Below are 23144 nucleotides of genomic sequence, written 5' to 3'. Positions count from 1 at the left end.
TTTCTTCAGGTTCCTACATTGAACTCACCCATGTCAAAGCATTGAAGGACTGTGGTTCTTTGCTGCTTCCTAAAAAATGCTGTGTTCTCTTTCGCGATTAGTTATTTACCCTTAATACTGAGGGATGAGTGCATTGCACTTTACAAAATACCATAAAGTTCCCTACCCTGAGCAACTTGCAAAACAATCAACTAAATCTAAATATTTATTCTCTTTGTCTGCATGAAATATCATTTGGTTCTATAGATGTTTGCACAGAATGTACTCTGCCAGTGTTTGTTTCATTTCCTATGGTTTTAGTTTAGAACGAAGTTTTTAATAGGAGAGAGAGAAATATTCTTAGGGTGGAAAGTAGTGCAAACCATTTGTAATACTCTGTTGTAATTATCTTAAGTAGATACGCTTGTTGGAGAACTTGTGTTTGTTGGGCTGCATTTTAGTTATCACTCTGATTCCCCAGGTAGTCTTGGATCTGATGGATCTTCTTACACTTCTCTCTTTTAAGTATGTGCTACCACGTGTTGTGAGGATATGTAATGCCAACATAGACATTTGAGAGGTAGGCCTGTGAGGTAATGCATATGTCTGACCTTGATTATTTGTGTTTAATTTTTTTCAGGAGCTTAGAGGAGAAAATAAACATGATCCTACCCTTACAGTGAATGTTTGTACTTCTTACAGAGATCAAAAAACAAATGTGTGCCAGGATGCCCACATCAGAAGCATACCATTGAGCTTCCCTAAATGTCCTCAAGGGAATGGTCAGATCTGGAACTGACTGAGGCCCTGTTAATTCTTCTTTTACCATTGGTTTAAGGTTACCCAGGACACACACTGTCTTTACTAGTTTCTCCCCAGACCCCCACCACCCCATGTGTGTGTGTGTTACACACATGCACTTGGATCTCTTCCTTTTCTTTGCCTTCCATAAGAGGGCATACTTTGGTCTGGCCCACTGCTGAGGCAGCTCAGCCCCCAAATAGGTATCTGTTTTCTCGACCGCCTCATCAGCACTGGCCAGAACTACTTGACTCAAATTTGGACTCCCATGGGCAGAATATGCAGGAATTGCTCTTGGACCAGTAGGTCCATGATTTTTTCTGTGGAGTTCGTCTCTGGAGCCAGCCAATGACTCATGCAGTCCCACAACTGTTGGGCTCTTATCTGTGGTCATACTCCCTGTGGGAATAGTTTGACCAGAAACATTTGCTGATACCTCTTCTGAGTCAAGCCCAGTGAGCCCAAAATAGCTGCATATTAGCCCATCTGTTCATTACTCATTCTTATATGCTGCCTGGGCCATTTCCATCAGGGGATCCTGTGGCCACCCAAGATAACTCCTCCCAGCTGGCCATACTGGCTACCTGCACAGATGTGCAGAGGAAGGTCTCAGTGTCATCTTCTGGACTCAGCTTTGCTGATCCAGCTACAGGCCTGCCTGAGCTACCCTTTCCTGATCATCAGATTTCTTAAAGCCTATTTCTCCAGCTGTTTTAGGAACTGCTCCTGGTGGTCCGTCCTCTGCCGCTGCTGTTCAGCAGCAAGCTGTGTCTCCTGCAGGTTTTCTAGAAGTTTACAGGTGGATGGGCTGGGTCTGCCTCTGCTGTTCCTGTGTTGCTGGCCTACTGCCATCAGGCATAGAATGTCTTCCACCGTTCATTCATAAATACCACCCCCCCTCCAAACAAAAGGGCTGGGGGGAGGACACCAGAAAATGCTTGCTAGTTATCTCCCATCTATCACTGGCTCTTCCGTATTTGTTCCAATATCCCCTTGATTCCAGGGATCTAGTGAGTGCCCACATTCTCCACTAGGGTGTCATTGCATCGCCACTCCCTATATGCTTCTTTGTAGTGGAGCAAAACATTGCATCTGCTCTACCTCAGTTTCTCAAATGGAGTTTCTAGCCTGCTCTGGTCATTTGTGGGTCTGCCTGCCAGCTTGGTCACTACAAATATTCAACCTTCTTCTGGGGTAGCAGAGTCCAGCACCACAGTCCAAAAGAAACACAAAATAATGGAGTCTTTGTCCTAGGTGGATTTAATTCTCAGCCCTTTTGGTGGTGTTTGTCCCCCCACTTCCCTTCCGGTGGACCTGACTCTGCTGAATCCTGCTTACCAGCTGACAGGTCCAGGTACACACAGAGTCCCAGGTCAGAGCCTACCTTCCTTCCATGAAGATAATGACAGGCAGGAATTTTATTAGTTCCTGGCCCTAACCTGGCTTCTCTCCCCAAGTTAGAGCTGTTGGTCTGCTCCCTTTCCCTGCCAGTTCCCAGCTAAGCAGGCTGTCCTCTTTTTAGCCCGTCCTTCAGGCCTGGCATCCATTTCAGGTGTAGTGGTTGGGGCTGATGGAGCTAACAGCAGTTCATTGACCTTTTACAGGTCAGTGTGAAGTTTGTAACCCCATCACAGTGCTTACCTCTAAGTCCTCAAACTATCCTGTTGTACAATACTTTACCTTGACCACCAGATTATCAATTAGAATGTGACCTTGGTAAGTAATTGCTGAAAATAGTTACCATTTGGTGACCTGTCATAATTGAAATGAAATGGGGGTCTCAGCCCAGTTCCTAGTTGACAAGTGTCCATGTTAAGGTTGACACAAATTGTCACTGTTACTGACAATCTCAGCAGAGGCCCAGAGAATAGGCACAGATGCTGAACTAGTTATTCACCAGTAGAGGTGCCCCCACAGGTCAGGCTGGAGGCATTCTTGTAGGGTGGTGTTTGGAGATTGTTGTACATTCTTGTTCTAGGCATATAGGCTCTAGCCAGCAAACACATAGGCACCTGCTTTCTTCAAAGTACTTAGCAGGTGTCTAAGTTCTTTGCTGAATGAGAGCTATAAGATTTGACCAGAGTCAAGTGCAATTTTCCATTTTGAATCAGGCCCACAGAACTTTAGGTGGGTATTTTCCAAGAAGCCTCATGAAGTTAAGCCCCCAACTCTTATTGAAAGTAAATGCCCAATACCTTAATTCTCATAAGAACTACATCACTTGATTTCCACTAAGGTCAAACTTGGGGGGAAAAGTAAGTGTTCATTACCATATCGGGGTGATTGGCAGGTTCTCGTGATGCGTCAGGGATCTAATTTAACCACTTTCAACTCAAAACAGCAAAGACTGAGGTAAACATGCACTTGATGAGTGTTAGCGAGACCATGACAAAACCAAAGAGCTGTCTGCAAATCACAGAAGCAGAGCCAATTTCTAAATACTGTCTTGAGTGATTTATGCACCAGTCAGAAATTAATTGCTGACTGAAATTTAAATGATATATCTATTTGGTTTCATTATGAAGAGTTTTTGTTCCATTTAGAGTTTTATTCTAGTTTATTTATCTTCCAAAGATTTTTGCTTCCCCTCTCATTTCTTAACTTCCATTAAGCACACGTTATTTTGCCTTTGCACTGACTCATGTTGCTGTATTACAAATATTGCACCATGACAACAACCAGACTTGCTTGGCGCTAGCCAACTCTGTCAAAATAAATGACCTTCATCTTCCACATTTGCATGTGGTTGGTGCATTCTGTGGGGAAATCACATTCAGGCAGCTGTGGGCAAATCTAGTAATATGAATGTCTGACCTAAGCTTTGCACAAAGATGAAACATTTCCCAAAACCTAGTTTCATGTGCTCCTCTCTTACAAGGTGAGTGATTTCTCCTCCCCTGAAGTAGAGCCCATGCAATTAATCATTGAATGTGAAGGTCTATAAGCTCATTTTTGTTGTTGCAAAGTTTGCCTGTCTATTTTGGATCCATATTTACTAGTGGCATTTTTTTAGACACAGGCACCTGATTATTATATCAATATACCACATATTGTCATTAAATTGACACTTGGGTGAATACAATAGAAACGTATGTGTCTACATGCTTTGTACACTCTGATGATTTGTGCACTCAACTATGGGATTTGACATTTTATACAATTTAAATTTGGACTTCCCAAATTTATTAATACTGACATCTGAAATTTTATAGAAGACATTTCAACTTTCAAGTTGTTTTTGTGCTATTTCTCTAGTCCTTTTATTTCAACATGCTTTTATTTCTATTATATAAATGCTAATAAAACATTTTTTAGATAGGGTAGTGCCAGCATAACTCATTTATCTTAATCAGATAAAAATGCTGAATCTTTTGATAGTGAAGAAAGTACAGAGTCCTATAGCTTAGGAGTGGCCACTCCATCAGCTTCCTCTTCCTTCAGATGTAAAATCAAATTATTTCTATCCTGATCTTGACAGCTGGTATCAAGGGGAAAGCTAACAGCACTGCAGCATGGTTACAGTAAATTCCAAATCTGCAGCCTCAAGCAAGGTTAGTCCAGCTATGAATAATAGTTTTTCATAGATTACTTTGCAACAAAAATATGCTCTGTGCAATGCCCTTTGTAATGCCAGTATGGATGCAACAAACATGCTGAATAAATCTACTCCATTAATATTTTCACACATGAAAGCTGAAGATGATTGTATGGCTATTGCTATAGTAACATCTTTGCTGGTTAGTCAGTCAATCAAGACAGGGACAGGTTTAAGGATCTGTTGTTAACGAACCAACATTGGGTTCAGTTTGAGGCATAAGACAAAAACAAGTACCAGTGAATATAGAATAATATACATACTAATAATTATTTTTATTATTTGTATTCCAGTACTGCCTAGACATCCCAGTCAAAATAGGGGATACATTGTGCTAACTACTGTACTTATAGGATATGTCTCCACAGCATCCGGGAGTCTACCCAGACTAGAGGCTTGCTCCCAGCTGCAGTATAGGTGTACCCTAAATGTGTTATCTCAACTTGGCCGCAGACATTCTGTGTGAGATGGGCTCTGAACGTGCGTCTCCTGAAAACCCATCTAATGCTTTAGCCACAAGACTATCCTTGCTGTCGTCTAACTTTTCACCCCAATACCAGTAGATGTCTTGTTGGGAAATGATCTAGAGTCCTGGCCCTGAAACTGAGGCCACTTGTGTTGTTACTCAGAGCAAAAATCAGAAAGCCATAGCCCTTGGTTCTGACCCTGAGCTGTGAGCTTTCTCACAACATAAGGCCTGGAGAGCTTTCCTGTGATTCTTTTTTAACTTCATAGTGATTTCTAAAAGCAATATTTAATTAATTGTTTTACTTCAAAATTCTTCTGCCTGCAGTTTTCAATTTAAATCTGAAGATGAAAGTTAAGTGCAGAACGATCACAGGAGAGCTCTCCTGAAAGCAGCTTCAGTGCCAGGGAATAAGTCCAGACCAGGAAGTAGTTGTTTACATAAACAGTTCCAGCCAATGATGGCTATCATCACAAGTTGCAGCTGCTCTTAGCCAATCAGGAGCATGCAATTTTTGAAGCCAGGATTTTTTTATGGAACAAATGATGTTTCCTAGTCAACTTACATTTTCATTTGGCATAGTATTGCACTTGTATTTCTCAATCATTCATATTCCAGACGAGCAATAAATCTAAAAGTCATTGCCTACTCTACTCATCAGGTAGACATGCATAATGATTCTAGTTCCTTTATAAGAAATGAGAGGGTTTCTTCCCTGCCAGTTGGCTCTTGGATATGTCATATCTTTTTCTCTTTTGGTCTGTTTCTGTCAACAGTGGCCTAGCATCTCATTCACAAGAGATGATTTAAATTGTCCATTATTTGTTTTATTTATTTTTCATGGGATTTGTCAGAGTAATTCCTGCTTGGCCTCAACTGAGGGTCTAATTAAAATTGTGTACTATTTATTCAGTGTTTCAATATTTTTTGTTCTCAGATTACTAAATAAATTGCACTAATCCTAATTCAAACCTACAGAAAAAAACAAACACCAAAAACGAAAACAAAACAGTTGACTGTAAATTTGCACATTTTTTTTTAATTCAAGTACAAGCTAAGAGAAGTATGTGCCTTATAATTATGTCATGTGAGAGTGCATAATGAAATTAATTTAAGTACTCTGAATTAGGAGAGAAGTGAGGAAAACAACAGACTACTTTAAATGTCTTAGGGTCAGAGCTGTTTCTTAATGCACAAACCATTCTCTGGTCTCATGGGTACTAGTTGCGTACTGGAAAAAAGCAGTGGATTGATGGGATATCCCGATAAAATAGGTCAGAAAGCAATAGGCTACTTGAAAAAGCAGTTATAGACTTGGCACGTCTGTAGTGTGTTGTTTTAATAAAAGTATTTTAGTTTCACATTTTGTAATATTGAAGGATCTTGCACATGGAATAAGTGGTGTCAGCATGGAAATTGATGGTCTATATTCCTCATTATTTTTTGCTTGTCTTACAACAAATGACTGCAAATTTTTTTTGGTTCTTTCTAAAAGAGACTGTGCATAACACTTTTTACATACCACAATGATGTGGTGGGTTTTTTTTGTTGGTTATTCTAAGCAGAAAATATAAACCATATAACTGACATCAGCGTTTATCGCGAGTGGGATTTCTATTGAATCTTGCAATGCATTTTCAAAAAGTTATCTCAAAGTGGAAATTATTATGCTTTTGCAAGAAACATACAGTTTTGAAAGACTTGCAAAAACAAATGGAGGAACATTAACATAACTTCCTATGAAATAATAATGTTGAGCATATTTCAGAGGTTTATACATTAAAACCCACCTTCTTCAGAATAATCCCTAATTCTTTTGCACATTTGAAATATATCTATGTAAGGTGTTTATATGGCCTCTGTTATCACAATATCAGAGCACCTCACAATCTCCAGTGTAGTTATCCTCTCAACATCCCTGTGAGATAGGGAAGTGCTATTATCCCCATCAGGAGCAAGGCTATAAGTCTCTTAGGAAGTCTATAGAGGAGAAGGAGGGAATAGAACTCAGATCCTCCATGGTCTAGGCTAGAATCCAAACCACTGGACTATCCTTCATTAGCAGTGACAAAAGGACTCAGTGTTCTGGATGAACTATTATTTAAATTACCTGTGCACCTTTTGAAGAGTGACAGTTTTATCTTTTGATGGTATGTTCATCGTTTTTTATATCACAGCCTGGTAGTGTTAATTGACTGTCAATGAAATTTTGTTATGAACTCACGAATAAACATATCCATAATTTACATATTAACTAAAAGGCTTTAAGGCTAGGAGAACCCATTATGCTGCTGCAATATCTTAATTCCTTACTGTGTAACGTTATAGTTAATTCTGTTTTGTCCTCTTAAATTCTATGGTGTGCATATCTCCTGGGCTTTGGAATCAGTGCACTAATATTAAAGTGGTAATCAAAATTCCCTCTAAATATTCATGCAAATAAATGACTCCCATGTGTCTGAATGCCAAGGCTGCAGTCAGAAGCATTTATTTGGTATTGTAGAGCAGGAGTTCTCAACCTTTTTCTTTCTGAGGCTCCCCCGACATGCTATAAAAACTCCATGGCCCAGCTGTGCCACGACAACTGTTTTTCTGCATATGAAAACCAGGGATGGCATTAGGGTATAGGAGGGCAATTGCCCAGGACCCCGCACACCATAGGGGACATTGCAAAGCTAAGTTGCTCAGGCCCTGGGTGGTGGGGCTCGGGGCCCCTGGCTGCAGTCTTGTGTGGCGGGACTTTGGCTTTCTGCCCTGGGCCCTAGCGAGTCTAATGCCAGCCATACTTGGCAGACCCCCTGAAACCTACTCGCAGCCCCCCAGGGGGCCCTGGATCCCTGGTTGAGAACCACTGTTGTAGAGGGATCTATTTATTGAAAAGTACACTGGGACACAGTATTTTAATATTGTTACTGTTTTGCAAGGGGGGGAAGAAGCTGCACGTAAATCTGCACTAGTGACGTATGAAACAAATGATTTAAGATGGAAGTGACCATCTCTCTTTAAAAGTCTAGTCTGTATTTAATGGTGTGTTTAAGAGAGTTGGAGTTTTGCCAAGTTTTTAATATAGTGAATTTGGAATTCCGCCTCAATCGCCCACATTCGCACACACACAGAGCAATCTTGCCATAATGATTTCAATTTTAATAAAGGGTTGTGATTTTCTAAATCACTTATAAATACTTATATTTAAAAGACGTGTCATTCAGTCAGTCTGAGGTAGTACAGACTCTTTAGTGAATAAATCAGAAATTTGGAAGCATTTTTTTTTTAAATCAGTTAAATGCTAAATCACTGAAATTCAAATGTTTCAGCTCTGATTGACCTAAATTTAGTTTTTCAAAACGTAAATTAAATGTGCAGGTGATCCTCTGAGGTAACTATAAGAGGACTGTTTGGAAATAGTGACCATAATATAATAACATTTAACATCTCTGTGGTGGAAAGAACATCTCAACAGCCCAACACTGGCATTTAATTTCAAAAAGGTGAACTATGCAAAAATGAGGGGCTTAATTAAACAGAAATTAAAAGATACAGTGACTAAAGTGGAAATCCCTGCAAGTTGCATGGATGCTTTTTAAATACACCATAATAGAGGCCCAACTTAAATGTATACCCCAAATTAAGAAACACAGTAAAAGAACTAAAAAAGAGCCACCGTGGCTTGGCTTAACCATGTAAAAGAAGCAGTGAGAGATAAAAAGAAATCTTTTAAAAAGTAGGAGTCAAATCCTAGTGAGGTAAATAGAAAGGAGCATCAACACTGCCAAATTAAGTGTAAAAATGTAATAGGAAATCCAAAAAGGAGTTTGAAGAACAATTAGCCAAAAGCTCCAAAGGTAATAACAAAATGTTTAAGTACATCAGAAGCAGGAAGCCTGCTAAACAACCAGTGGGGTTGGATGATTGAGATACAAAAGGAGCGCTTAAAGACAATAAAGTCATTGCAGAGAAACTAAATGGATTCTTTGCTTAAGTCTTCACGGCTGAGGATGTTAGGGAGATTCCCAAACCTGAGCCAGCTTTTGTAGGTGAGAAATCTGAGGAACTGTCACACACTGAAGTGTTACTAGAGGAGGTTTTGGAATTAATTGATAAACTTAACATTTCTAAACAAATCACCGGGACCGGATGGCATTCACCCAAGAGTTCTGAAAGACTCAAATGTGAAGTTGCGGAACCATTAACTATGATTTGTAACCTGTCCTTTAAATCGGCTTCTGTACCCAGTGACTGGAAGATAGCTAATGTAACACTAATATTTAAAAAGGGCTCTAGAGGTAATCCCGGCAATTACAGACCGGTAAGTCTAACATCAGTACCGGCCAAATTAGTCGAAACAATAGTAAAGAATAAAATTGTCAGACACATAAAAAAACATAAATTGTTGGGCAAAAGTCAACATAGTTTCTGTAAAGGGAAATCATGTCTTACTAATCTATTAGAGTTCTTTGAAGGGGTCAACAAACATGTGGACAAGGGGGATCCAGAATACTTAGATTTCCAGAAAGCCTTTGACAAGGTCCCTCACCAAAGGCTGAGACGTAAATTAAGTTGTCATGGGATAAGAGGGAAGATCCTTTCATGGATTGAGAACTGGTTAAAAGACAGAGAACAAAGGGTAGGAATTAATGGTAAATTCTCAGAATGGAGAGGGGTAACTAGTGGTGTTCCCCAAGGGTCACACCTAGAACCAGTCCTATTCAATTTATTCATAAATGATCTGGAGAAAGGGGTAAACAGTGAGGTGGCAAAGTTTGCAGATGAAACTAAACTGCTCAAGATAGTTAAGACCAAAGCAGACTGTGAAGAACTTCAAAAAGATCTCACAAAGCTAAGTGATTGGGCAACAAAATGGCAAATGAAATTTAACGTGGATAAATGTAAAGTAGTGCACATTAGAAAAAATAACCCCAATTATACATACAATATGATGGGTGCTAACTTAGCAACAACAAATCAGGAGAAAGATCTTGGAGTTATTGTGGATAGTTCTCTGAAGATGTTCATGCAGTGTGCAGAGGCAGTCAAAAAAGCAAACAAGATGTTAGGAATCATTAAAAAGGGGATAGAGAATAAGATGGAGAATATATTATTGCCCTTATATAAATCAATGGTATGCCCACATCTTGAATACCGCATACAGATGTGGTTTCCTCGTCTCAAAAAAAGATATATTGGCACTAGAAAAGGTTCAGAGAAGGGCATCTAAAATGATTAGGGGTTAGGTCTCATATGAGAAGAGATTAAAGAAGCTAGGACTTTTCAGCTTGGAAAAGAGGAGACTAAGGAGGGATATGATAGAGATATATAAAATCATGAGTGTGGTGGAGAAAGTAGATAAAGAAAAGTTATTTACTTATTCCCATAATACAAGAACTAGGGGCCACCAAATGAAATTAATGGGCAGCAGGTTTAAAACAAATAAAAGGAAGTTCTTCTTCACACAGCACACAGTCAACTCGTGGAACTTCTTGCCTGAGGAGGTTGTGAAGGCTGGGACTATAACAGTGTTTAAAAGAGAACCGGATAAATTCATGGTGGTGAAGTCCATTAATGGCTATTAGCCAGGATGGATGAGGAATGGTGTCCCTAGCCTCTGTTTGTCAGAGGGTGGAGATGGATGGCAGGAGAGAGATCACTTGATCATTGCCTGTTAGGTTCTCCTTCTGGGGCACCTGGCATTGGCCACTGTTGGTAGACAGGATACTGGGCTAGATTGACCTTTGGTCTGACCCAGTATGGCTGTTCTTATGTTCTTATGACTTTCTTAAACTAGAAACAGAATTTCAAAACAAGAAAGTATTGTCTAACATTTCAATGAAGCTTATTTGTTAAGGTGCAAACTGAGCATCAGTGGTCTTTGATGGATATACCAATCTGACACTTGGCAACAAGGGGTTAAGGAACTGCTCTGGACTTAGCCAGCTCTGCCCCACTACACGTGTAAGAGATGCACAGACTGGAGGAGGAGGTAGAAGGGAGCAGAACAGCTCACTTGCAGGCAGACAAGGGAAGAGGAAGGACCACTACCTGGCAGCTTCTGAGGAAAGGGCTGAGGGAAGGGAGGACCTGCTTCCGTTATACCCTGAAAGGGAGGCATTTCCTTCTCTTGCATACTGGCTCTGTTTGTTTGTGTTAGTTTCCCTTGTTTTGTATATGGACTACCCTGGATGGGGAGAGTCTTAGAACAGACGTGGCCACCCCAAGAGAGAGAGCTGCCACACCACCACCAACTGCGAAGAGGCGCCCAGCGATAAGCTGATCCCCTTCACACCTTCCTGTTACAGGCTGTAAACTTTGGACATTAGGTGGGTTGTAGGAAGTGGCCAAGGGAGGGCAGCCTTAAGGCACTTCTAGCTGTCAGTCCCTTTGGTCGCCCTCACAGGACCCTGGGCCGGAGCCTGGTGGAGTGGCAGGGCCTGGGTTCCTCTACCAAAACCCTTCTCTGCATATCATAGGGCCTAATCCCCTGATCAGTAGGCAACGCTCCCCCCAAGCAAGATGATCACATGGTCCTTAATATAAATGTGGGCTTTGTATTAGGACTGACTTTGCACATGTAAACTGTAATTCAGCATTCAAGTGCAGTATTCAAGAATTACTGGATGGTTATTGACTCACTAGGCAAAGTAGTTGTGATGGATTGGGTCACAGAGACCCCCTTGAGACTTCCACCTGATGTGCTGAGACTACCTCTGAGCCAGTTTTCCCTGACATCTTGGGACATCTCTAGCACCCAGACACCCAGTTCCCGTGGGATCCAAACCCCAAATAAATCAGTTTTACTCTGTATAAAGCTTATACAGGGTAAACTCATAAATTGTCTGCCTTCTATAACACTGATAGAGATGCACAGCTGTTTGCTCTGGGTCAATTAATAAGCAAGAAGTGATTTTTATTAAGTATAAAAAGTTGGATTTAAGTGGTTCCAGAGTTCTTTGAAGGGGTCAACAAACATGTGGACAAGGGGGATCCAGTATACTTAGATTTCCAGAAAGCCTTTGACAAGGTCCCTCACCAAAGGCTGAGACGTAAATTAAGTTGTCATGGGATAAGAGGGAAGATCCTTTCATGGATTGAGAACTGGTTAAAAGAGAGGGAACAAAGGGTAGGAATAATTGGTAAAATCTCAGAATGGAGAGGGGTAACTAGTGGTGTTCCCCAAGGGTCAGTCCTCGGACCAAACCTATTCAACTTATTCATAAATGATGTGGTAAAAAATGAGGTGGCAAAGTTTGCAGATGAAACTAAACTGCTCAAGATAGTTAAGACCAAAGCAGACTGTGAAGAACTTCAAAAAGATCTCACAAAGCTAAGTGATTGGGCAACAAAATGACAAATGAAATTTAACGTGGATAAATGTAAAGTAGTGCACATTAGAAAAAATAACCCCAATTATACATACAATACAATGGGGGCTAATTTAGCAACAACAAATCAGGAGAAAGATCTTGGAGTTATTGTGGATAGTTCTCTGAAGATGTCCCAGCGCTTTGAAGTGTGAGTGTAGTCAGAGCGGCAGCGCTGGGAGAGAGCTCTCCCAGCGCTGCATGTAAACCACATCCCTTACGGGTGTAGCATGCAGCGCTGGGAGCCGCGCTCCCAGCGCTGCTGCCCTGATTACACTGACGCTTTACAGCGCTGTATCTTTCAGCGCTCAGGGGGGTGTTTTTTCACACCCCAGTTGCAGCTCTATAAAGTGTGAGTGTAGCCAAGACCTCAGAGAGAGAGAGGCGGGAGGGCTCTCTTTCGGAGTGCTGGCTGCTCCGAGGGGAAAAAAAAACCAAACAGCTAATGTTTGCTTTGAGTGAGAGAGAGGTGGAGGATGGAGAGGGGTCTGAACTTACAAGATAGTGTGCTGACACACTCTCAGCACCCCAAAACTCCACTCTCTCTCCCCCCACACTCCCTGTCACACTCCACCCACCCCCATTTGAAAAGCACGTTGCAGCCACTTGAACGCTGGGATAGCTGCCCATAATGCACCGCTCCCAACACAGCTGCAAGTGCTGCAAATGTGGCCATGTCAGTATGCTTTCAGCTCTCAGTGTGGACAGACGGCAGCACTTTCCCTAGTGTGCTCTACAAAGGTGGGTTTAACTTAAAGCACTCTGCAGCTGCAAGTGTAGCCAAGCCCTAGGGGATTTCTCATGACTGCAGCCAGCACACAGGTATACAGGAAGACTTACAAGTAAACAGAGCCATTTACAACCAATTATCCTGGTTAATGGGAGCCATCAAGATTCCAAGCCACCATTAATTGCCCACACTTTGCATAATTACAGTAGGACCTCAGAGTTATATTTCATATTTCTAGTTTCAGATACAAGAATGATACATTTCTACAAATAGGATGATCACGCTCAGTAGATTATAAGCTTTGTAATGATACCTTACAAGAGACCTTTTGCATGAAGCATATTCCAGTTACTTTATATTCACACTCATTAGAATATTTTCATAAAACCACAGAGTGCAATGTTACGGTAGTGTTTTAATGCCTACTCCTCCACACTCCTAGAATCTTACAATAGTTTGTTTCAGGCCTTTAACCTTCTCTCTGAGGATCTCTTATTTAATGAATGGAGCCTCATACCTCCTTGATATAGGGAAGAATTATTATTGGGAAACTGGGGAACAGAGAATTGAATATCTTGCCCAGTATCTCACAGAAATTTTGTCAGAGCTGGAAATAAAATTTAGAAGTCCTGAATAGGATTTTTAATTTGTTGGCGCTGTTCTCCAGTTGACATCTCCATCTCAATGATGCTCTAACTATGATCTAGAGAGATCAAATAGTTTGTCTGTTTTCACAGAGATTGTTGTGATTATTTTCTTTATTTCTGATCACTCTGTCTGGAATGGCAGTAGTGGTGGTGGGTTTTTTTTGTTTTGTTTTGTTTTTTAAGTTAAAAACCTTGGGAGGGAGAGGTTAGGGTTTGGGTTTTTTTTGTTTGGGTTTTGTTTTGTTTTACAGTAAGTTTATAAAAATACCAGTTAAAATTTACAATTATTCCTAGGGAAAAATAAATTAATTCAGCAGTGCTGCCTTTCCCACCAAAGTTCCAATGATGATCACAGGTCTCTGCTACCCAGGGGGTCTATGCTGTAGGCCCTGATTCAGCAAAGTACTTAAGCACAAGCTTCAAGTACATGAATATTTTGACTGGAGTCATATAACTGACTCCCCAATCTCAGCACCGCAGATTTGGTTACAGGTGAGGAGGAAACTAGATGTGACTATAAACATCTTAATTGCAAACTGCCCCACAAAGCCTAAGGCTGATTCAGCTCATTTAAAAACGCAACAGTGGGCAAGAGCTTTCGTGAGGCGTTTGTGGCAAGATGTTACACCAGCATTTGGAGAAGAAAAAGATTGTTTCAGAATTGTATTGGGGACATTCCAGAAGGCCTCCAGGAACTGATCTGCAATGTACTGCTGTGGTTCTGTCTTACAAACTGAATCAGAGCTATATTCCTGCCACAGTCTGATCTCAGGAAGAGTACATGTGATGTAATTGCTTACCGTGTATAGACTCTTTCATCTGTCTTTGTGAAGCAAGTGTGATACCTTGCTGATTCCCAAACTGCCGTTCTCTCTCTTTATTAACAGAGAAATATGGCTTATGAGATGTTGCATTGCAAAGAGTTAATGTTCTCTCAACGTTATGTTCTCCCTTCAAGGAATAAGGGCCCTATCGTGTCAGGTTCCCTGAGTTGCCATTGTATACAGCAGGATTTGGGTGCTTAGCACATTGCAGCATCAGTCCCTAAGAGAATATTATTGGCATTGAACTTAGTTGTCATCTTTTTCGTTTTTCAGAGTCACCCAGCACTGATGAAGTTTCTAATACAAACTGAAAGTAAGCGACTAGTCATCAGTCTGGAGAGAAATGAGTAAGTAGATCTAATTCATATTCCTTGCACACAGGAGGTGCTAGTGGAGGGATTATAGTCTTAAAACTGATGGAGTGTGTAATGTTTGGATCTGTGGGAAAGTCTACTTCCTAGTGCTTATGGAAACAAACTCCTGCCAATAGTGTTTCATTCCAGTTTGTATTTTGGCTCTTATAATTCTGGTTACTGTATTGTAAGAATCCAGTATCTCTATATATGACATTGAAAAGAAAACCATTTCCTCTCAGTGTTTTCCTTGTTATCAGCCTTTTGTTTTTCCTGTGGCAACTTCCTCTGTTTACATATTGAGGGAAACCCTGTGGGTCCTGGAGCATCTTCCTGGAGGGTCTGTTCTTCCCTGATACCCCCTGCTGCCATTGGCTGACTGCCTCTGCACACACACTGTGCCCCTGAGATACAGAGCATGAGTCAGTCAGTATTAATCCCCTGCTGGAATTTTCAGTGGAGGTTCCATGGGCTTCTTGGAGGGGGAGGTGAGATGATGCCTCATAAAGCAGTTACCATCTGTCTTGGTCCCACCATCCCTGGTAAGATGATACTCCCAAACTGCAAAGCCCCAGCTTTGTGATGTTCATGCAGTAGAGCCTCTATGGGGGAGGTGAACAATTCCTATTCAACCCTTTTCTCTCTAATCTGCACTTACCAGCCACACGGACTGTGTTTTGTGCACATTTCACCTGCACTTGCTGGTTCTGTATGAAATGCCCATAAGTAGACAGGACAGAGCTATGTGTTTCTCTTTGATATCGCTAGTTCGGTCCATTATTATGAAACTGAGGTCAAGGCCCCCTGGTACTAGGCACTATACATACACATAGAAACAAGGTTCCTGTCATGAAGAATTTATGGGCCAATTAGACAAGACAGACAAGGGCTGAGGAACAGAGGTACACAGAAATTAAGTGGCTTGCCCAGGGTCACTGAGGAAGTCTGTGTCAGAGCCAGTAACTGAGCACAGATCACCCAAGTTTTATTCCTTTGCCTTAACCAAGGGGTCATCCTTCCTCTTTAGGCCTAAGTTCTCATGCCAACAGTACCAACTACATTCTGGGAAGCAGACAGAGGTGGAACCAACCAAGTGAACAGAAAATGTTCTATGTGTCTCAAACAAAATACTATACAGTTTGTGTTACATTGCAGATCCAGGGTCAGACGCATTCTGTGATCATTTTCTTAAAACTACAGAATACCGAAAAGGATTTTCTGCAGGTTTTCTAGCTGGTGAACTGTAGCAATAAACACTTCTTTTCATCTAACAGAGAAGCTGCAAGCACAGACATACAATGGTTGTACTGTATAAACTTTGGTGGGGAGGGGCGTAGAGTGGGAGATGAAAGCAAATGTCCACAGTATGAAACGTGCTGCGCTCAAGCCGGTGACAAGTCAGCATGGACCTCAGTGAGGACACCTATTTCATGGTAAAACCAGGAATAATGATTTTTATTACCAGTCAGTTGGATGACCTGAATATCATCCCTCTGTGGCACAGTGTCCACTGCACACTCCCAGTCGGTGTTATACCCATATCACAATGGTCGTTGATTTTCAGTGCTTCTTAGTAGTTCATTTCCTCTGTCTGAAACAAGAGGCAGATTGCACATTCTAAGATTATTCAGTTCCAATTGTTCATTGCAGCTAAAAGAAGACTGAATTTGCTTAGTAAGTATGCTATTAGTTCTATATTCTTTTAACTTTTGAGAAAGGGGATACCTAGTTTTCTGAATGTAGAATATGCCACAATTGAGTAAGCTAATCATATTCTCTATCAAAGATTTAAAAGAATGTAAAACCACTAATATTGACATTAGTATACATATTAAATCCTGTTTTACCTGTAGTCAACAATTGGATTTAGATGTCTTCAGGACTGTAAGTTGTGTTGACTTTAAGAGATAAAAACCACTTGAAAGGACTGCAAATCAGCTAATGTGAGAACTCAAGTATCTGCTTGACTAACAGAAATGATGATATGCATCAATTTTTACAGGGGTTTACTTTTTTAAAAAATCCTTTATTTACAAATTATCTTTACTTACCTGTCCAATAAGTTCTTCAGGACCAAAATATTATTTTTTTTAATGTTTATTTTATTCATTTTTCTAAACAGAAGAAATATACCAGATTCATCATAATACACAATGTAAATAAAGAAGGTTAGGGTAAAGGGAAGAGAGGAGAAGTAGTGTACCTATCTTCAGGGTCTATGTTAATCCTAGACTTCTAAAAAGTCATCCCTAATTGCTTTGCATTTTGGGGCACTCCTTTTTTGTGGAATGCCAGTCATTTGCTTGCTGCGAGGCCTGGCTCAGTGATATGGCTGACATCAGTATTTGGTGAGGATTGACTTTTCCATTTTTGCAGGATAAATTAAATAGTGACCAAAGCTGCACATTGGAACCACAGTGCCTTGTCAGATAATCTCCAGGTGTCAAGGAGGTATCCCAAAATGAAATGTAAGTGGGAGGGCTTCAGTTTAGCATCCAGTATCAAATTGGTCCTCCTCCCCACCTCTTACCAAAATTCTTGATACAGGGGCATTCCAAAAACATGAGCTGTCATAGGTCTCAACCCCACTCTGAACTTTAGGGTACAGATGTGGGGACCTGCATGGACACTTCTAAGCTTAGTTACCAGCTTTGATCTGGTCTCGCTGCCACCATCCAGAATTTCTGAGTACTTGGGTCACTCCCTTTCCCCCCAAAACCTTCCCCTCCCTGGGTAGCCTTGAGAGACTTCTCCAACAATTTCCTGGTGAGTCCAGATCCAATTCCCTTGGATCTCAAAAACAAGGAAGAATTACTCCTTCCCCCTCCCTTTTCCCCCCCACCAATCCCTGATGAGTCCAGATCCAATTCCCTTGGATCTAAAAAAAAACAGGGAAAAAATCAATCAGGTTCTTAAAAAAGAAGGCTTTTAATTAAAGAAAAGAAAGGTAAAAGAAAGAAAGAAAAAACTCTGGGGGACAGCATATCAGCTAATCTTACAGACAATAGATCGAAAACACAGGATGTTCCCCTGGGCAAAAATCTTAATACACACAAGAATACCCAATTTGATAATTCCCTTAATGGCACCAAAACAAGTCACAAAAGAAAATAAACATAAACCTATTTATTCCTTTCTAAAACTTACTACTCTAATAAGAGGCTGGTTCCTTGATCTTTTTCACTCCGGCTGAAACTGAAACTGTTTAAACAAAGGAAACTTCCCTCCTTCCGTTTGAAACATCCTGTCCCCCCATTGGTTCCTCTGGTTAGGTGTCAGCTAGGCTAGGTGAACTTCTTAACCCTTTACAGGTAAAAGAGGCATTAACCCTTAACTATCTGTTTTTGACATGAGCTAATGTGACATCAGCAGTGGTCAGCATTTATGAGTCCATTACCATTAGCCTATTTGGGGATCAATCAGTATGTTTGAACAAGTATTTTTTTATTAATAAGCCGTAGCCTCAGGTCTAAAGTTACTTTTTTAACATTAGATACAATTGTATTCCCTTGGGTCGGAGATAGTTGTCCATCCAAATCTCTATTCTGAACAACTCTCAAATTATCAATCTTCGGCAGAAAATTTTGGGCCAGAAAATTATAGAAGGATACCACTGGCTGAGTAAATCAAGAAGTTTCCTCCAAAATAAGTAGTTCTGGAGCTCTTAATGAGTCTGGTCCAAATACATTCATAAGTAAAAGCTTTAACTGGAGATATTTCCATGCTCCAGAGCAGAGCAAGCCAAATTGTTGCTGATGATCTACAAATGGTTTTAAATTTACAATTGTCAATTAACTGTGACACTGTCATAATGCCTCTGTCCATCAAATCCTACCACCGGTTTTGCCACAGATTTTAAGGATAGGATTGCTCCATAGAACAATCTCTACAGGGAAGACTGGATAGGAACAAATTGCCTTGCCAAGTTTGACCAGGCTTGTCTCACAGCCATTATTGTGGGACCTCTGGAATCATCAAATCTATAATAATTTGATCCTACAATACCTGAAACAGGGAGAGGGTGTACCAGTTCTCAGTGTCTGAACCTAAGGTGGGGTCTCTGGGGTCATATCTAACACCCATAAAGATGTCTGATTTAACAAAAGGGAGATATGATAATTGTCCAAGTTGGAAAACAATATCTGCCCAGAGATAAGGGGAACTGTACTTTGTTGAGAGGCAGTCTAGGTTTCTTATCTGCACCCTAAAGGAACATTCTGAAAATATTATTGAATTTCTTAAAATAACATTGAGGAATAGAAATAGAGAGACTCCTCCAAACATACAAAATTCTGGGAAGGACATTCATTTTCAGTGTATTAATTTTACCCCACACACTGAGGATTAACGATCCCCATTTTCCCAAATCATTAGCCAATTGGGCGATAATTGGTTCTATATTTATCTTAAGGATGTTCTGAATATTTCTGAGAATCAGTATTCCTTTTTCAGGACTGGAATGTGTTTTTTAGTACATGTTTGTACAACACCAGCACAATGAGTTCCTAGCCTCCACTGACTATCCGGGCACGTTTTGCAATACAATAAATAAATATTACTTATTATCCTCACTTCTGGAATTTGTAAAATACTAAGCTGTTGACAGACACCAGATCACATAAACAGCTGGCCATAGATCTTGCAAGAGTCACTTCTTCCTTCTTTCTGGTTGGTGCTATTGACTTACTTTTTAAGACAAAATTTAGTCTTAAGGATTTTTTTTCCATTTAATTTAAGATTTTTTTACTCAAATTCAGGAAATGAAAAAGTTAAGAATCCAACAGCAAAATTAGCACAGCAACATCAATGACTTCGTTAAGGTACATTATTGGTGAACACCATTTTTGTGTATGTTGCTTCACAGGGTGTATTGGATGAATATCTGTGTGGTATTCATAATTACTGTTGACGTGCATGGCATTATGCAGATATATAAGAAGAAATAATCTGTGCTTCACAGAGTTCAGAATCTAAGGACTTGATGCTTTTCCCACAGAAATCAGTGGCTCCATTATAGTGGTGTCAGTGGTGTATGTAGAGGCAGGTCCTGTGTTGTAATATGTAGCTATAGAATGATGGGGTACGAGAATGGTTGGAGAGAATGTAACACATGCTCCTGAAATTTGTATTGTTTAGAAGCAGCACCATGCTTACCTTTGTTTCCAAGAATTTTGGGAGGTCATTGTGGCTAGGTTCTCAAATTCATGAAAAGAAGCCTTCAGAAGAAAAGAATAGAATAGGCAGGATGCTTAACTAGGGCCTGATCATTCCCTAGGCAGATTATTTCTATTAGAATTATTTTGTGAGGAAGAGTGTCCCCCCCCATCTCCACATAGTTGGTTGGGATTTCATCTCCTAAATCTCCCCTGAGGTCCACAAAGGCAAAACATAGTCTGTCTTCCCTCCTTCCCCCACCACATGCTTTCCAGGTCCTTGACAGCACAGCTTCTTCACAAGCTATGCTGCTAAGAAATCCTTCACTGCTCTGGGATCTCCGTGAAAGGGAATTTCAACCTGCAGGACTGAAACCTAGTCATCCCCGAGGTATATGGGTTTGTGGGACATAGTGCTCTTGACTCCTTCCATCCCCTTTCTAGCAGCACAGCCCTACTCCAGTAGAAGGGTTTCTGCGGGCTCACAATAGGAGGTGGAGAACAATTCAGTGCAGCAGCACTGTTCCTTTCCACTCTCCTCCAGGCTGTATTCATGTAACCTCTACTTGTGAATATGGAGGGCATGATATGGCCCCTAGTGATTATAGCTGCTGGGGACTGGGAGTTGGGTGGATTCTATTCCCATCTGTGCCACAGACTCACTCGCTCTGATGGTGATTAAATCACGTATCCTCTCTGTTTTCCATTTGCAATATGGAGATAAAGCCACTTGCTTCACACAGGCATTGAGGCTTAATTGATTAATTTGTATAAAGCCTTTTGAAATCCTCAGCTGAGAGGCACTAAAGAAACACAAAATAGAAAGTACCAAAATTAACCTTTTGGAGAATGGAGTTTAATATATGAAACACAAACTGCCTCTTACAAAGATGAGTGTTCGAAAAAAACATTGTCAGTGTGCTTGAGATAAAGTGGAATGCTAAGTACAAATACCTTTACAATTTGTCCTTAATTAAAATGATGACAAAGTCCTGACATGCATGCTCTGTAACGTTACTGCCGATTGTTTCATGTAAAATATGTTATCCCTTGGGGAATCGGGGCAAAAACCTAAATGACATAAGTTCTGCATTGGGTTATGCAAAAACTGGGTACAGTTTTCCAGACTTAGCAGAAATAGCTGCTCTGAGTAGCCTTCATATTAAAACCCATTTACTGAAAACTAGAGATTTTCCAAAGCTAGAGTTGTATTTCAAGAAATGATTTCAGATGCATTTGCTGACCCAGTTGGGGAATAGTGTGTTAAGCCATCTGTTATCTGTGGGAATATTTAATGTGAATTAAATAGTTTGTTGATCTTTTAGGATCAGAAGATGTGTTCGTTTTGTTTTTATGCAGCATTTATAGTTGGCACCAGGAAGGATTACGTAAATACATACTCAGACACATACATAGATTTCGGGTTTTCTTTATGTTCTTCAACTATCAAGCATACTTTAAATCTCCCTACATAAATGTTTGCTAGTGTTCGAGAACTTTTATTTTAGTGACCAGACAGAAGTCATATTTGGTAAAAGCAGAATTATTTGCAACAAATTCCATTTGTCTGTCTTAGAGGACTATCTTGGGAATGCATGTTGCAGGCACATTTATGATTTAGTTCCAAAATATGATTGCACTTCTGGGTGCCTTGGAGTTCTTCAATACCTCAAAATGTTTTAGAAACACTTGTCATCTGAAGAGACTTTCAAAATCAGCAAATCATCTACCAGCTACAAAAGAAAATTTCACTTGAAGTAGCCCTGACTGTCTTATACTGCATTACATGAAATAATACCAATGCAGTTTAATTGTGCAAGCTACAGTAATTTATGTGCTTGTAAATTCCATTAAAGTTAATGGGAATTATACATGTGGTTTAAAGAGAGCAGATTTAATATAGTAAATGAAACTAGAAAAAAAAAACATTAAATCTGAGTTTGTCAGTGGAGTGGTATGTGGCAAATCTATAACTGTTTTCTAGGTGCAATTGTATGCTGATGGTAGAAACATACTGTATACAAGATAGGCATTGTCATAAACAGATGGTTAAGGGTTAATGTCTCTTTTACCTGTAAAGGGTTAAGTAGCTCAGTAAACCTGGCTGACACCTGACCAGAGGACCAATAGCAGGGCAAGATACTTTGAAATCTTGGTGGAGGGAAGTCTTTGTTTGTGCTTTTTGTTTTGTTCATTGTTCGCTCTTGGGACTGAGAGGGATGGGACATCATTCCAGGCTCTCCAAATCTTTCTGGATCAGTCTCTCATGTTTCAAAATTGTAAGTAATAGTCAGGCAAGGCGGATTAGTCTTATGTTTGTTTTCTCAACTTGTAAAGTTTTCTTTTTGCTGGAAGGATTTTTTACCTCTATTTGCTGTAACTTTGAATCTAAGGCTAAGGGGGCAGAGGTCCCTCTAGTCTATATGAATCTGAGTACCCTGTAAATCATTTTCCATCCTGATTTTACAGAGATAATTTTTACCTTTTCTTTCTTTAATTAAAAGCTTTCTTTTTAAGAACATGATTGATTTTTCCTTGTTTTAAGATCCAAGGGATTGGGTCTGAATTCACCAGGGATTGTTGGGGGGAAAGAAGGGGGGATGGTTAATTCCTCCTTGTTTTAAGATCCAAGGAGTTTGGATCTGTGTGAAGCCTCTCAAGGCATCCCAGGGAGGGGAAAGTCTGGGGGGAAAAGGACGGGGGTGGTTAATTTCTCCTTGTTTTAAGACCCAAGGGGTTTGGGTCTGGGTTCCCCAGGGAAGGTTTTGAGGGAACAGAAAGTGTGCCAGACACTAAATTCTGGCTGGTGGCAGTGTACCAGACCTAAGCTAGTAATTAAGCTTAGAAGTGTTCATGCAGGTCCCCACTTTTTGTACTCTAAAGTTCAGTGGGGAAAAAACCTTGACAGGCATCTATTCAGCAAAGCATTTAAGCACATGCTTAATTTGAAGCGTGCGAGTAATCCAGTTGAAGTGCTTTGCTAGCTTGGGCCATAATTAAGAAACACAGCTTTGAACAGATTGAATCACATGGATGTAAAAGGGTCAATCAGACAAAGATGGAAGGTTAAAATAGGGAGGTAATTTAATAATAAATTAGAGAGCATCTGAGGGAAGAGTGGGGAAGAAGGATAGCTTTGTACTGAGGGCCCTTCATTGAGACTCAGGAAATCCAAGGCCAGTTCCCAGCTTTACCTCAGACTTCCAACATGACCTTGAGCATCTAACTTATTACGGGAATA

The 23144-nt window shown here is 40.4% G+C and overlaps 1 protein-coding gene across 2 annotated transcripts in view; it reads left to right on the top strand.

The window, feature by feature from the left end:
* ADAM12 (ADAM metallopeptidase domain 12) overlaps positions 1–23144 on the top strand; it is a 328083-nt gene that overhangs the window by 72070 nt on the left and 232869 nt on the right. For both annotated transcript variants that reach the window (XM_030570288.1, XM_030570289.1), the window contains exon 3: positions 14671–14744. In XM_030570288.1, the coding sequence (XP_030426148.1) occupies positions 14671–14744 (74 nt within the window). The remainder of the gene's footprint in view (positions 1–14670; positions 14745–23144) is intronic.

This window comes from Gopherus evgoodei, chromosome 7 (genome assembly GCF_007399415.2).
Source record: "Gopherus evgoodei ecotype Sinaloan lineage chromosome 7, rGopEvg1_v1.p, whole genome shotgun sequence".
Classification (NCBI taxonomy): domain Eukaryota; kingdom Metazoa; phylum Chordata; order Testudines; family Testudinidae; genus Gopherus; species Gopherus evgoodei.
Note: the sequence above shows the minus strand (reverse complement) of the source record. Positions and strands in the feature narration are given on the sequence as shown.